This window comes from Aulonocara sp. 'chitande type north' Nkhata Bay, linkage group LG10 (genome assembly GCF_057382095.1).
Source record: "Aulonocara sp. 'chitande type north' Nkhata Bay isolate Kocher_YH1m ecotype deep benthic linkage group LG10, A_spYH_male_GT1.1, whole genome shotgun sequence".
NCBI classification, from domain to species: Eukaryota; Metazoa; Chordata; class Actinopteri; order Cichliformes; family Cichlidae; genus Aulonocara; species Aulonocara sp. 'chitande type north' Nkhata Bay.
The window spans coordinates 7,008,544-7,021,527 of record NC_141353.1 but is presented as its reverse complement, the minus strand read 5'-3'; the positions used below and the strand labels follow the sequence as shown (position 1 = coordinate 7,021,527).

At 37.9% G+C, this 12,984-nt stretch overlaps 1 protein-coding gene across 4 annotated transcripts in view; it reads left to right on the top strand.

Annotated features, from left to right (window-relative positions):
* vps11 (VPS11 core subunit of CORVET and HOPS complexes) overlaps nucleotides 1-12,686 on the top strand; it is a 28,486-nt gene extending 15,800 nt beyond the window's left edge. For all 4 annotated transcript variants that reach the window (XM_086307931.1, XM_086307930.1, XM_086307929.1 and 1 more), the window contains exons 12-16: nucleotides 3,812-3,945; nucleotides 6,964-7,166; nucleotides 7,302-7,473; nucleotides 11,742-11,964; nucleotides 12,135-12,686. In XM_086307931.1, the coding sequence (XP_086164057.1) occupies nucleotides 3,812-3,945; nucleotides 6,964-7,166; nucleotides 7,302-7,473; nucleotides 11,742-11,964; nucleotides 12,135-12,299 (897 nt within the window). In that variant the 3' untranslated portion in view covers nucleotides 12,300-12,686. The remainder of the gene's footprint in view (nucleotides 1-3,811; nucleotides 3,946-6,963; nucleotides 7,167-7,301; nucleotides 7,474-11,741; nucleotides 11,965-12,134) is intronic.
* Nucleotides 12,687-12,984: the final 298 nt, after the last annotated feature.

Sequence of the window (12,984 nt, the reverse complement as noted above, 5' to 3'; positions counted from 1 at the left end):
GAACCTGAACCGTGTAAGCTAGCGCAATAATTTGTTTTGCATATGAAACCGGAGGAGTTGTACTCACATCTTATGCCATCAGCTTGTCCTCGGTCACGGTTTCGTTCCACATATAGCTTTGCAAAAATTGCATAAAAAGCGCTTGCAGGAACAAAAACATAATATTCCAGAAACACGCTTTGCCGTTCCTATCAGCTGTTCGTAACACTTCCCACAGTGAAATGATGCACATGCTGTTTTCTTTGCAAATTTGCATCATAGGATTGTTTTTTGTTTTTCCTGCAGTATATAAAAATTGCTGTATCTCCAAAATAAAACTATGAAGACACTCAAAATAAATTTCCTGTGGTGGGAAACTATTTTTTGCAACTTTATTGTATTTAAAGTTTTGAGGGATAAACCTCTTAAATTTCTCCAAGTAGAAATATATGTAAACAAAACAAAAGCGATTTTCAATTTTTTTTGTAGTTTATTGCACTTTTTTGCAATTTATGTAATTACTATGGACTTAATGCATACATATTATTAAAATATGGGCTATAACAGTTGTATTGATGTATAGCAACTTGAAATGCTCCCACAAATGGCACTACAGCATGTAAAAAAATAATATAAGCTCTGGTGGACTTGGTTCTATAGTAGGTCTTAAAGGGTTAAATAATTATCGTCAAATAATCGTGATCTCAATTTCAGTGAAAATAATCGTGATTATCATTTTTGCCATAATCGAGCAGCCCTACTGTTACATACATTATTTCTGTATGTATGTAACATACAAAAATCAACTTTCACATTTTACAGAACTTTTCACCAAATTTGCAGCATTTTAAAACAAATTATCATATGTTACACTTAACAAACACATTTGTTTTTCAATAATTAAATTCAACTTTGACATGACACTGTAATGTTGCCACTGAGAACATCTAGTATGGCTTTCTTTGTCTGTTAGTGGGAAACCTGGCATTGCATGCTGTTCACCAGTGTGTTGTAATCTGGGGTATAACTTGACACTGCAACTCTGAGTGAGTCTTGCAGATGTGCATCAGATAGGCGTGTTCTGTGTTTGTTCTTTCATTTCATTTATTTATTTCACACTTGGTACAACAGTTTCCACAGTTAGTTCTTTCAGACAAACCAACCACACTTTCTATCGGTAAAGCACTGCAACCATGTGTGAAAAGGAGCAGGAAGAAGAAAATATTCTTATTAAACCATGCCCCCTATCTACAATCCAATTTATATTGCAAGTGGGCACCAAAAATCAAGGAACAAAGTAACATTTATCTCCGGTCCTAACGCAAACCAAACAACAAATTTACAATCAGAATATACCACTCCACATAGTAACAAGGAGAAAAGATGAGTAAATAGAATAAAATGAGGCAAAAAATAAAGTTCTGACATGAACTTCATCAAGTTCATGTCAGAAAAGGCTGATTCACAAAGATAGGTTGAACCAAACAGGCTGGCAACTTTTGTAGCTGCTGTGCATACACCACTGTACTTTTCTGTGTCAACAAGGCACCAAAAGTTTGGTGTACCCTCATAGGCTTTGAGGTGGAGGTCATTTTGCAATGTTACAATTTCGATTTCCACCTGTCCAGCATCCAAGCTGAACACTGAACTTAGTTTCTCAGCAATGCATGTTGTGTCCACATTCATGAAAGGATTGGAAATGAATGACACGCATGGCTCAAGCTGATCAAGGTCACAAAACCTATTCTCAAACTCTTGACCAAGTCGGTTTATGACTTGTGTACTTTTCTGCAACTTTGTCAAAAGTCTCAGATGCAGAAGCATTGTCTTTCAGCACCATCTGCACAAAGGGAAAGTGCAGCATCTTTTTTCTCTGTAAATTCACAGAGAAGATGCTCATCTGGGCTTTAAATCCATTTAAAGCACTTATCATGTCAGCAACAGTCTTACCTTTACCTTGCAGCTCACAGTTCAAATGGTTCAGTTTCCCAGTAATGTCCGTTAAAAACGCAAGGTCAAGTGTCCACTCAGTGTCCTCCAGCAGAGATGTGTCTTCCCCTTTGGATTGCATGAACTCTTTGATTTCACCCAAAAGTGACAAAAAATGAAGCAAAATCCATCCTCTGCTGAGCCATCGGATTTCCGTTTGTAGTAGCAAGTCACCATATTCAGCTGACAGCTCCTCCAATAGCACCTTGAATGTTCTGTGCTGTTTAGCTCTGGAGCGGATGCTGTTTATGATCTTCACAACGGGAGTCATGACATGCTCGAAGCCGATCACCTTTGTGCATAACGCCTGCTGGTGAATGATGCAGTGGTAATGCATGAAGTTTGGGAACTCTGTGTCACCTTTACAGTGAGTGATGAATCCTGCATGTCGGCCGATCATAGCAGGAGCTCCGTCGGTAGTCATTGATACCAGCTTTTCCAGCGGTACCTTTTTCTTCGCAAAAAACTCCGTCACCGCGTTATAGATGGCAACTCCCCTCGTAGTTGTCTTTAACGGCAGTAATGTCAGAAGTTCTTCTTTTGTGGAGAAACCATCAAATACCACCCGATAAAGACCATCAGCCGTGCTCTACTGCTGCTGTCCACAGACTCGTCCCACTAGATGCTAAACCACCTGCACTTTGCCAGATCCTGATCCAACTGATCGGCCAAGTTCCCGGACATAGCCGACACTCTTCTAACAATTGTTAGAAGAGCATTGGGCGACTCCTGTGGGTGTGCCTTTGGTTTCATTCTATAATACTGGACTTATTTTTCTACAAATGGTTGAACTTTGGGAGTGTTTAAACAAGATAGAAAAGTGAAAATTTTCTTCCCTGTTTGAGAAAAGTGTACAAAGTGTGTAGTGAGGGGTTTTACAGAATTAATAAATCTATAATTATAAAAAATACACTTGGCTACTCTGCGGATTTCACTTATCGCAGGTTTTTTTAGAACGTAAATCCCGCAATAAATGAGGGACCACTGTACTCTCATTTCCACTGCTTGTATGCACAATCTCATTCTAATGGTGTTAACAAAAAGATCAGGCCTAGACTAACAGATTCATGGTGCTTCTCAAAAACGATGCTCCATCTTCATCTGGTCGTACATGGCAGCATAACAGTTAGGATACATCATTTTACCAGAATTGTGCATCAATAAAAATTATTAACAATTAGATTAAATTATTAGTAAATCTCGTAACAACAACGACAATCAGTCATCTAGTCAACTAGTTACACACTTCTCTAGTTTATACATCACTATTAAATTTAATAACTCTTAAATTTAATAACTCTTGAATTGAATTCAAATGAAGTGTTCAAGGCTATGTTCTCTGCATAGATTCAGTCAAATGCTGCGAAACGGATGGGTTAGCACTTCATGATGCAAAAGGATAATGACCTAAAGCGTTATACAAAAGCTACCCAAGTGTTTGGTCACCTGATCTCAATCCAACAAAGCATTTTTTTTTTAGTTACTGAGGAAAAAACTAAAGGCAGCAACTGAACGGTTAACTGCAAAACACTTGAATCAATTTTATACATATTACATTAAAAATAATGTTATTTTGTTCAGAAAATGAGTAAGTGACTAAAACACTTTTAACTCATAAACATTTCACGCAAAACTTTTGTTAAACCACTTGAATTAAAGCAGATAATCTGCAGATCTGAATGTTTGATTTAAAGTTCATTATAGTAGTGTTTAACAAAAACAAACATATTACATTTCAGTGCTTCGAGGCAACTGCTGTGTGCATTTGACGTTATTCTAATAAAGCTCAATATTTATTGAATATGTAATATTCTGCTTCTCATTCTGTTTTTCTTTTTGGCAGAGAAAGAAGGTCCTGCAGGGGGAAGCTGTGTTGCTACTGAGGAGTGACAACACTGTGTTTGACAAGGCCCTTGTCCTGTGCCAGATGCACAACTTCAAAGAAGGCATCCTCTACCTGTATGAGAAAGGCAAACTGTAAGTGAGCAAACAGTCTGAATACTTATCAAGCACCACCTCACAACATCTCATTATTCACTGTTTTAGTGTGATAGGTAAAACCGAATGAAAGCTGTAAGATGTGTCAGTATCAGCAGAAGCCAGTTTAGTTCAGTAAATAAAGTCATTGTGTCACTGTTTGTGGTTGAATATTAATGATGCGAATGCACTCATTATGAGTTAATTTATGTTTTAAACATAACCCTAACATATTATTGAATCTAACACAGTAGTAATATGTAATAATTATCATTTCTAAATCTGGGTCTGGATTCAGATATAGTGTAGGTATAGTGCATGATGCAATCTTTTCACCAGAGCCACCTAACTGAGGGGAATTTTAGTCATGAATCACTTAAAAAGACACTCAGCTTTCATCAATATATCTCGTCTAATGAGGTGTAACAAAACATTGGATCATTGTTACACATCACTGAAGGATGTTTTATCAATAAAGGATGCTTTATTATACATCCTCAGCTTATGTGTACGTCAGCAAAAGATGCTTATAGGTCACTCCTGTTACCTACCTATGCTAATACCAAGCCCTGGAATGGCGTGGCTACGTCTGCAGCCTGTCCACAGCTCGGACACAAACACTTCACTACATGTTGTACTGTGTATGATTGTGTATGTGACAAATAATGGTTTGTTTGTTGGTGATCCTGCCTGTGTAAAATTACTGCTTTTTTATAAAACTGATGTAATTTACTTGTTCCAGTCTCTTGTGAAAACATGATAATTCCTTTCAAGCTTTTAAGTCCAACCCCATACTTGGATCTTCTCTTTGGGGTGATGGTTTGGATAATTATCTGTAAGAAACTGAAACTCATTCCATCAAATTGATAAATGGTCTGACTTGTGAGTTACAGCTGTACCAGCATGGCTGCATACCAGACAGTTAGAGCAATTAGCTGATTTAACTTGACTTTTTCCTTTGTGTAATGTCCTTCTAGATAAAGTTTTAAAAGTTTTAAAAAGTGCCCCAGCATGCATCAAATCATAGCTAGGATGTCCTACACAATGTGGTAAGGATTGTTTGTTGTACTGACTTGCACTGTGTTTCCAGATGACATTGTGATCTGTCATGAGAGGAATGAGTCATCTCTCATTCCTTTTTATTTTTCTAGAAAAAATTGAAGTCCCTCATTTAATGCGGGACTTATGTTCCCTAAAATAACCTGCGATCGGTGAAATCCGCAAAGTAGTCAACTTTATTTTTTACAATTATTACAGGTCTTTTAAGGCTGTAAAACCCTCACTACACACTTTATACACTTTTCTCCGACAAGCATGAACATTTTCACGCTTTTCTCTCTTGTTTAAACACTCTCAAAGTTCAAACCTTCGTAGAAAAAGAAGTCCAGTATTATAGAATGAAAACAAAGGCACCTGCAGGTGCCTTTCACGGTGCAAAACGTTTCGTCGACATTGTTGTGTTTGTTGGGGAGAAAACTTACAAACATACAGTACAGCACTTCATAGTCACACTGCCAGCGATCAAAGATTTCTGTAAGTTTGACAAGCCGAACACATTCTGTACTGTGCAGGAGATACAGCATGGAGGAGATCGATTGACAATGGTCTACAGCCGAGCAAGATGCAGAACACGATGCACTGAAAAGAAAAAAAAAAAATTGCACACACAAAAAAATCAGCGAAAGTTGAACAGCGTTATAGCATGGGACCACTGTATTTGCAGTGATTAACCTTAAGTCAATATTTGGCAAGAGTACTTTTGTTCTTTACAACACAGCCTGAGCTGTCTTAGGCAGACTTGTCACTTCTTTAAGTAGCCTTCAGGAATAGTTCTCGAGGCCTCTTGAAAAATTGTCTGTACATACCGATGATGATTTGAACCAAAAAAAGAAAACCACAAAGGAATTCATCATAAAAAATGTCCTAGAAATATATAAGACTCGCTGGCACTGGTTTTGAGTCCAGCTCTTGTGCAGTTTGGCATACTTCAGCCTTTCCATTTCCCTTCCTTAAAAATGACTTCCTGGTGATGGTGAGGAGGATGGCTCTAAACAGAAGCCCTGTTGATTTCGCAATCAATTGTTTTTGCCCAAATTATGGTTATTGATGATTCTGTTTTGACACATATGAAGCTACAGACACCAACAACCACTGTGAAACAATATAGCATCCATAACTGCACCAAAGAGTAAAACAGTAAAATATGGATTATTAAATATTAGGTCTCTCTCTTCTCTGTTAGTACATGACTTAATAATTGATCAACAAATCGATTTATTCTACCTTACAGAAACCTGGTTACAGCAGGAGTTAGCTTAAATGAATCAACACCCCCAAGCCATTCTAACTATCAGGGGACTGGGAACAATCCTCCCCTCCAGCTTATTAATAAACCAAAGACCCAGACAGTTTTAATTAATTTGAAAGCCTGATGCTTAATCTTGTCAACCCCCCCCAAAAAAACAGTTTTATTTGCTATCTGTCATCTACTTAGCCTTTACTCAGTTTCTATCTAATTTCTCAGACTTATCTGATTTAGTGCTCGGCTCAGATCAAATAATTATTGTGGGTGATTTTAACATCCATGCAGATACTAAAAATCACAGCCTTAATGTAGCTTTTAATCTTTTATTAAACTGAATTGGGTTCTCTCATAATGTTAAAAATAAAAACAAAAAACAAACACACAGCACTTTAATCAGACTCTAGATCTGAATATTTAACAGTATTCCCCAAAAACCCTTGTTTGTCTGATCATTTCCTAATAACATTAAAATTTACAATAATGGATTACTCAGCAGCGGAGAGTACTTTTCATTACAATACATGTCTTTCTGAAAGTGCTGTGTTGCTTATATAAACTCACACTTTAAAGCAGAAATGGTGTCTCACTCATTTGTAAGCTGTTCGTGTAGCCTAGAAAAATAGTTTGTTGCTCTATTTAAAACGGGAAAAAAAGCCCTGCGTAAAGCTAGAACATCTTACTATTTATCACTAACTGGAGACATTTGTATGCAGGTACCAGCAGATTATGCACTACCACATGCAGAATGAGGAGTATGGAAAAGTAGTGGAGGCCTGCAAAAGTTATGGGGACCAAGAGTGTTGCCTTTGGGAGCAGGCGCTGGGATACTTTGCCAGAAAGGAAGAAGACTGCAAAACTTATATCAGTGAGGTCCTACATCACATTGATCAAAACAACCTGATGCCTCCATTACTTGGTAAGTACATTTTTATCTTCATGCATTGGTTGTTTAGAGTGTGATCCACACGTTACAGTATAGGTTCAGGTAAAGATCATGTCAGTTGAATGTAATTTTAAAGGTGTCATATTTTTTTTTCTTTTGTTGCTGTAGTGGTGCAAACATTAGCCCACAACTCGACAGCCACTCTCTCCGTCATCAAAGACTACCTCATCAACAAATTGCTTAGAGAGAACCAACAGATTGAGGATGATGAACGGAAAATCCGACAGTATCGCGATGAAACGGCTCACCTTCGCTCAGAAATCCAGGAGCTCAAAACAAGGTTGGTCACATAAAGGATGGGATTTTCTGTAAACGTAACTCTTTCATAGCTAATACATCAAGTCCATGCCTATGAGTATTTGGAAAGTAACAATTATTTTTAACCCTGCTAAGAGGGTTTATGTGATTTGCTTGCTGTGTATTTGTCCGACTCTATTTCAGCTTAGGGGGAGCTACACAGTGGGGCTGCCACAAACGATTATTTTGATAGTCGACTAGTCGCCGATTATTTTTGCGATTAGTCGACTAATCAGATCATGCATCCATTGGACGTAAAACGTACAGCTTATTGCACTAGCATGCGTCTGCTCTTATATAACTATCATTAGCTTACAGCTTTAAGTGTTTAAGGTATGTGCTAACTAAAAATAAAGACAAGATGATAGTTTATTAAATTTTAATGAAATTTGCAGATTGTTTCGGTGAAGTTTAATAAACTCCTTGCTATCTAAAATATAACAGGACACCGGAGTATATTCTCCACCATCTCACACTTCTGATAATCAGTTGTTTGCTTGACGTTTATTCAGCTGTGTAAAAACTATAACTTTCATCTCAGCCAAACCGATTTTGCTCAGGAACAAATAAAATACTAAAAAAAAGCCAAACAATAACATTTTTAAGTTATCAAAGTGACTTATATATGTTTAACCTGAGTAGCGAAAGACGGCGGTGGGTTTGAAAACGATTTGCCGGGAGTCCGCTGTTCTCACGGGCTCTAGTGAGCCTTGCCCCCGGCTAGCTATTGAGCTAGTGGATAACAGACGTCTCCGAAAACGTCGGAGCGCTTTTGAAAATATGTGGTGTCTTGATAAACTGAGCAGATATTTGAGGTTTACACAGTTACATTCTCGCCTGAAAATATGTTAAATGTTTATTTTGTGACCCAGAAAAAATAATAAGAGTAATATTAAAACTAACTAGCTGCCGCCATTGTTTGAAACTGAGCTGGGCTGTGCTATGAATTCTGGGACACAGCTTCTTCTTCGGGGTACAACGGCAGCTGGCATCCTTGTACATGCAGTGCTGCAATCTTCTGTTTCAGTCCGTTATTATACTCTTAAATCCTACCTAATCCGACGTGTTGACTATTAAATCAGTCGTCGACGATTTTGATAGTCGACGTAATCGTGACTAGTCGACTAATCGTGGCAGCCCTACTACACAGTCTCAGACTGCTCTTTCTTCATGATGTGTTCAGCTGATACTGGGAAGAAAAGTGTCCGTAAATATCAAAAACTTCATCAGATAGGAATTTTGCAGATCTCACATTCAGGTCATTTTCTGGGACATTTCCAAACAACTTGCAGTAGATACATTTCTCAGATATTTGTTCCATTCTGACTGCTTCCACTGTGAACTTTACTAAATTGTGTAAAAATCCAACTGTAGCTCTGACAAACTGACCTGATGTTCGTGTAATGGTGAGGAGAGTCGTGTCTGCTGCTATAAGGTCCTAAGCATCTGAGGGAGAATACTGAGAGAGAACAACCTGAACTGCAGTGTCATGGTTGCCAAGCCAATCTGTGTCTATGTGCATAAAGATTAATTTCGCATCACTCTAGCGACAATCCGCAGAGTGAATGGTAAATGGTAAATGGACTGGTTCTTATATAGCGCTTTTCTACTGAGCACTCAAAGCGCTTTACACAACTTGTGCATTCACAAGCACATTTTCTAAGTGCTTTCTAACTAACATTCACTGCACGTACCAGTGACACTGCACGTACCAGGTACAAGATATTGTCGACAAGACATGGAAAGAAGTGTGGGCTTACCTGGACAGCGACCCTCGTTGTAAAGTCACGAACCAGGCTTCCATTTTTAAGATTTAGGCCAGCTCACTTGGTCCAGTCAATCTTGAGTTGTGGTTCCTCACCCCGCGAACAGCTCAGTGTTTAATTGATGAGACATAAAATAATAATAATTTCCAAATAAACAAGAGGAGGGAAGCAGAACCCCAGAGATGCTTGAGTGGCCTCTTCTTTCAAAACTCTGCGTCTCACAGCCTTGCCCTGATTGAAGACAGTTTAATACACCTGGAGGCTCTCAAACCCATTTCCTTCACATCCTAGTGGCTAAATCCTTGAATAGGCATATAATTTCATTCCGGCTGTAAGTTTATTGACCATATTTTGACCTGGCACAAAAAGGTATGGCAGCTGAGAGCAGCTGCAATAACATGCCAAATCCCACCGTTACACCTGCTTTATTTTCAGTACTTGTATGCTTTCAAGTGAGTGAAATCTGAAATCCTTGTAAATTGCCAAATTCTTTGGACTTCCTGCTGACTTGCTGCTTGTTTGTGGTTCTTTCTGCTGTTTTGACTTCATTTCAAAAACAAGAGGAATATTTGGATCATTCCATTTATTTACCTTGAAATGTGCTTGAGTTGCTTTCACTGTGTTCACCACAGCTGATGGTGGTGTATGATGAAGTGTTACTGGCTTTCCATCTCTTATGTGTCTGCTAGTTCATTTTAGTTTCATATATAAATTTGTTGTTTATAAGTGTAAACAGAGGTTTTCATATTGAGGTAAATTGTTTGAATATTGTTGAAGAAGTCTTTTATTGTTGACTTTGACAGTAAAACTTGTTTTCTGAACTTGGTCACATCCTATTTTCTAGGTGTTTTGGTGATGCAAAACTCTCCCCTTAAGGATTTATTGATTTTTGTGTCACACTCTTTGTCTTTCTCCTACTCTGCTCCTTCTCTGTAGCTTGTGTAAAAAGTGTTTACCCCCTTTTTGATTTTACTTTGTTTTTGCGTATTTGTCACACTTACATGTTTCTGAGTGAGTACAAAGATAACCTGAGTAAATACAAAATACAGTTTTGAAATGATGATTTAATTAATTAAATCACTACCAAATGTGAAATCATTAATTGTCTGTAACCACATTTTTGGAAAGATGAGTTCAGTTTCACTAGACACACCCTGGTCTGATTAGTGAAACACCTATTAAATTAAAAGAAAATCACTTAAATGACAAAGTAAAAGTTCACAGAAGAAATAAGTTTTGACATCAGTCTGGAAGGTGTTACAAAGCCATTTGTAAGGCTTTTGGGATTGGAAAACAGACATGGCAAAAATGGCAGAAACCCCCTCCTTGGAACAAAGACTCATCTTACACAATGATCTCAAAGATTTTGCAGAAAATACTCTGTTGACCGACAAGAGAAAAGTTGAACTATTTGGAAAGTTTCTGCCCTATTACATCTGGTATGAAACTAACACAGCATTTCACAAAAAGAACATCATACCTACAAACAAACATGGTGGTGGTATGCAGCTGCTTTGTTGCTTCAGGATGACTTGTTGTAGTTAATAGAACCTTGAATTTTGCTCTCTATTCTAAAATTCTGAAGGAGTATTTGGCCATCAGTTTGTGGCCTGAAGCTCAGGTGGAGTTAGGTTATGCAACAAAGATAACACAACAACAAGTCCACCTCATAATTCCTGAGGAATAAAAGGTGGTTTTGTAGTAGCCTAGTCAAAGTTTGGACAGATTATGTGTGAAAGCCCTCCAATGTGGCTGAACAAAAATGGTTCTCGAAAGAAGAGTGGGGCAAAATTCCTCCATAGCAATTTGCCTGTTATTACTGTTGCTTGTTCCAGCTCCAACTGTCAAGGGTAGCACAGCCACTTATTATTTTTAGGGGGCAGTTACTTTTCTATATGGCCAGATAGGTTTGGATAGCTTTTTTACCCTGATAAATGAAATAATAATTTAAAATTGCATGTTGTATTTGTTTGGGTTGTCTTTAATAAAATTAGTTTGAAACATGTAAATCTGACAAATATTCAAAAGATAAGAAATCAGTACCCAGGCACCTACTTTTTCACAGCACAGTATATCAACACCTCTGTGGACAACTTAAAAATTCCTTTAAATAGTTACTATGCGCAGATTGAGTACTTGTAATGAACTTCTGATGTCACGATACAAGCACAATTTTGTATCTGAGAACTAATTTTCCCATTGAGATTATGAAAGTAACTGAAACTGTTAATGCGGTATTTTTGGTGAACCCCTTAAATTAAACTCAAAAGTCTGGACTCCAGTCACATCTCGATCATGTTTCTTTCTATTGTAAGATGTATGAATCTTATTGTAGTGTACATCAGCAAAATAACAAAGAATATTGTCACCATCTATTTACTTATGCACCCAACTTATCTCTTACTGCTCATGTCAGTAGAGTGCTGTAGAGTTATAGAAACTGCCAAGTATGACCATAAATCTTAAACTTAATATTTCCACACAGTGCCAAGATATTCCAGAAGACAAAGTGTAACATGTGCAACAGCCCACTGGACCTGCCATCTGTTCACTTCCTGTGCTGCCACTCCTTCCACCAACACTGCTTTGAAAGCTATGCTGAGAGCGAGGCGGAGTGCCCAACTTGCACTCCAGAAAACCGAAAAGTCATGGACATGCTGCGTGCCCAGGACCAAAAACGCGATTTGCACGATCACTTCAACAGACAGGTAACAATAAGTCGTACACCAAAAGACAAAGAACGTGTTCATGTTGAATATGTGCGTGGTCTGCTTTAATATTGTCTAATAACCTGCTTTTGTTATTTAAAAAGCTTATTTGAAAACTACAGGAATATTGGAAAATACAAGTTTTCTTTTGTCTTTGCTCTGGTTTACAGTTACGCAGCTCTAACGATGGATTCTCTGTGGTAGCTGACTATTTTGGCCGAGGAGTCTTCAACAAATTGACCCTAGTTACTGACCCACCTGGCAGCAAATCTGTAGGGAATCTGGAAGTCAACCTGCAGAGGGACCTTCTCATCCACACCAAGAGAAACAGCTAGAAATCTTGTATTTACAATCTCAATTTTACCTGAGAGGCTACATCTTATTCAGGTTCAGGACAAGATGCTGCATGTGTTGCCCCCTTTATTTATCAGAAATTAAAGCCACCTGCTTTTAGTAATTTTGATGGTCCTTTTTACATAATTGTTTCAGTTTGGGCCAATGACTGGAAACTGCCTACATTTGTGTTTTAAAATGGTCATACTGTGATTTGAATAGTCACGTGTTGGAGGCTTTAGCTAATGCGTGTATGTGTATGTACTGTCTTGCACATAGCAATCAAAAACAAGTCAGCCATTGATCTTTATTGAAATTACGCCTGGCACTATAACCTGAGCATTACATTTGAAAATAAAGTCGTCATTAAGTGTTTCAGTGCTTCCTGACATATTTTGTGTTGTGTGCTCTGTAACCTTTAAACTGTCAACATTGCTCTTTGACATTACTGTTTATGGCATTCTGAGTATGTAGATGTATGTTGTTCGCTTTGAAGTGTTCATCGTTTGGACTTGGCACGCAGCTTTTGTACACAAGCACCTTATAAACCACTAATTCTATTTCCTACATCAGGTAGTAATTTGCAACTGACTTCCATGCATGCATGCGGATTTCTATAGGGTATATATTAAAATCACACATGAAGACATTAAAACAGCCATTGTGAGAGCAAACAACATAAAGTTT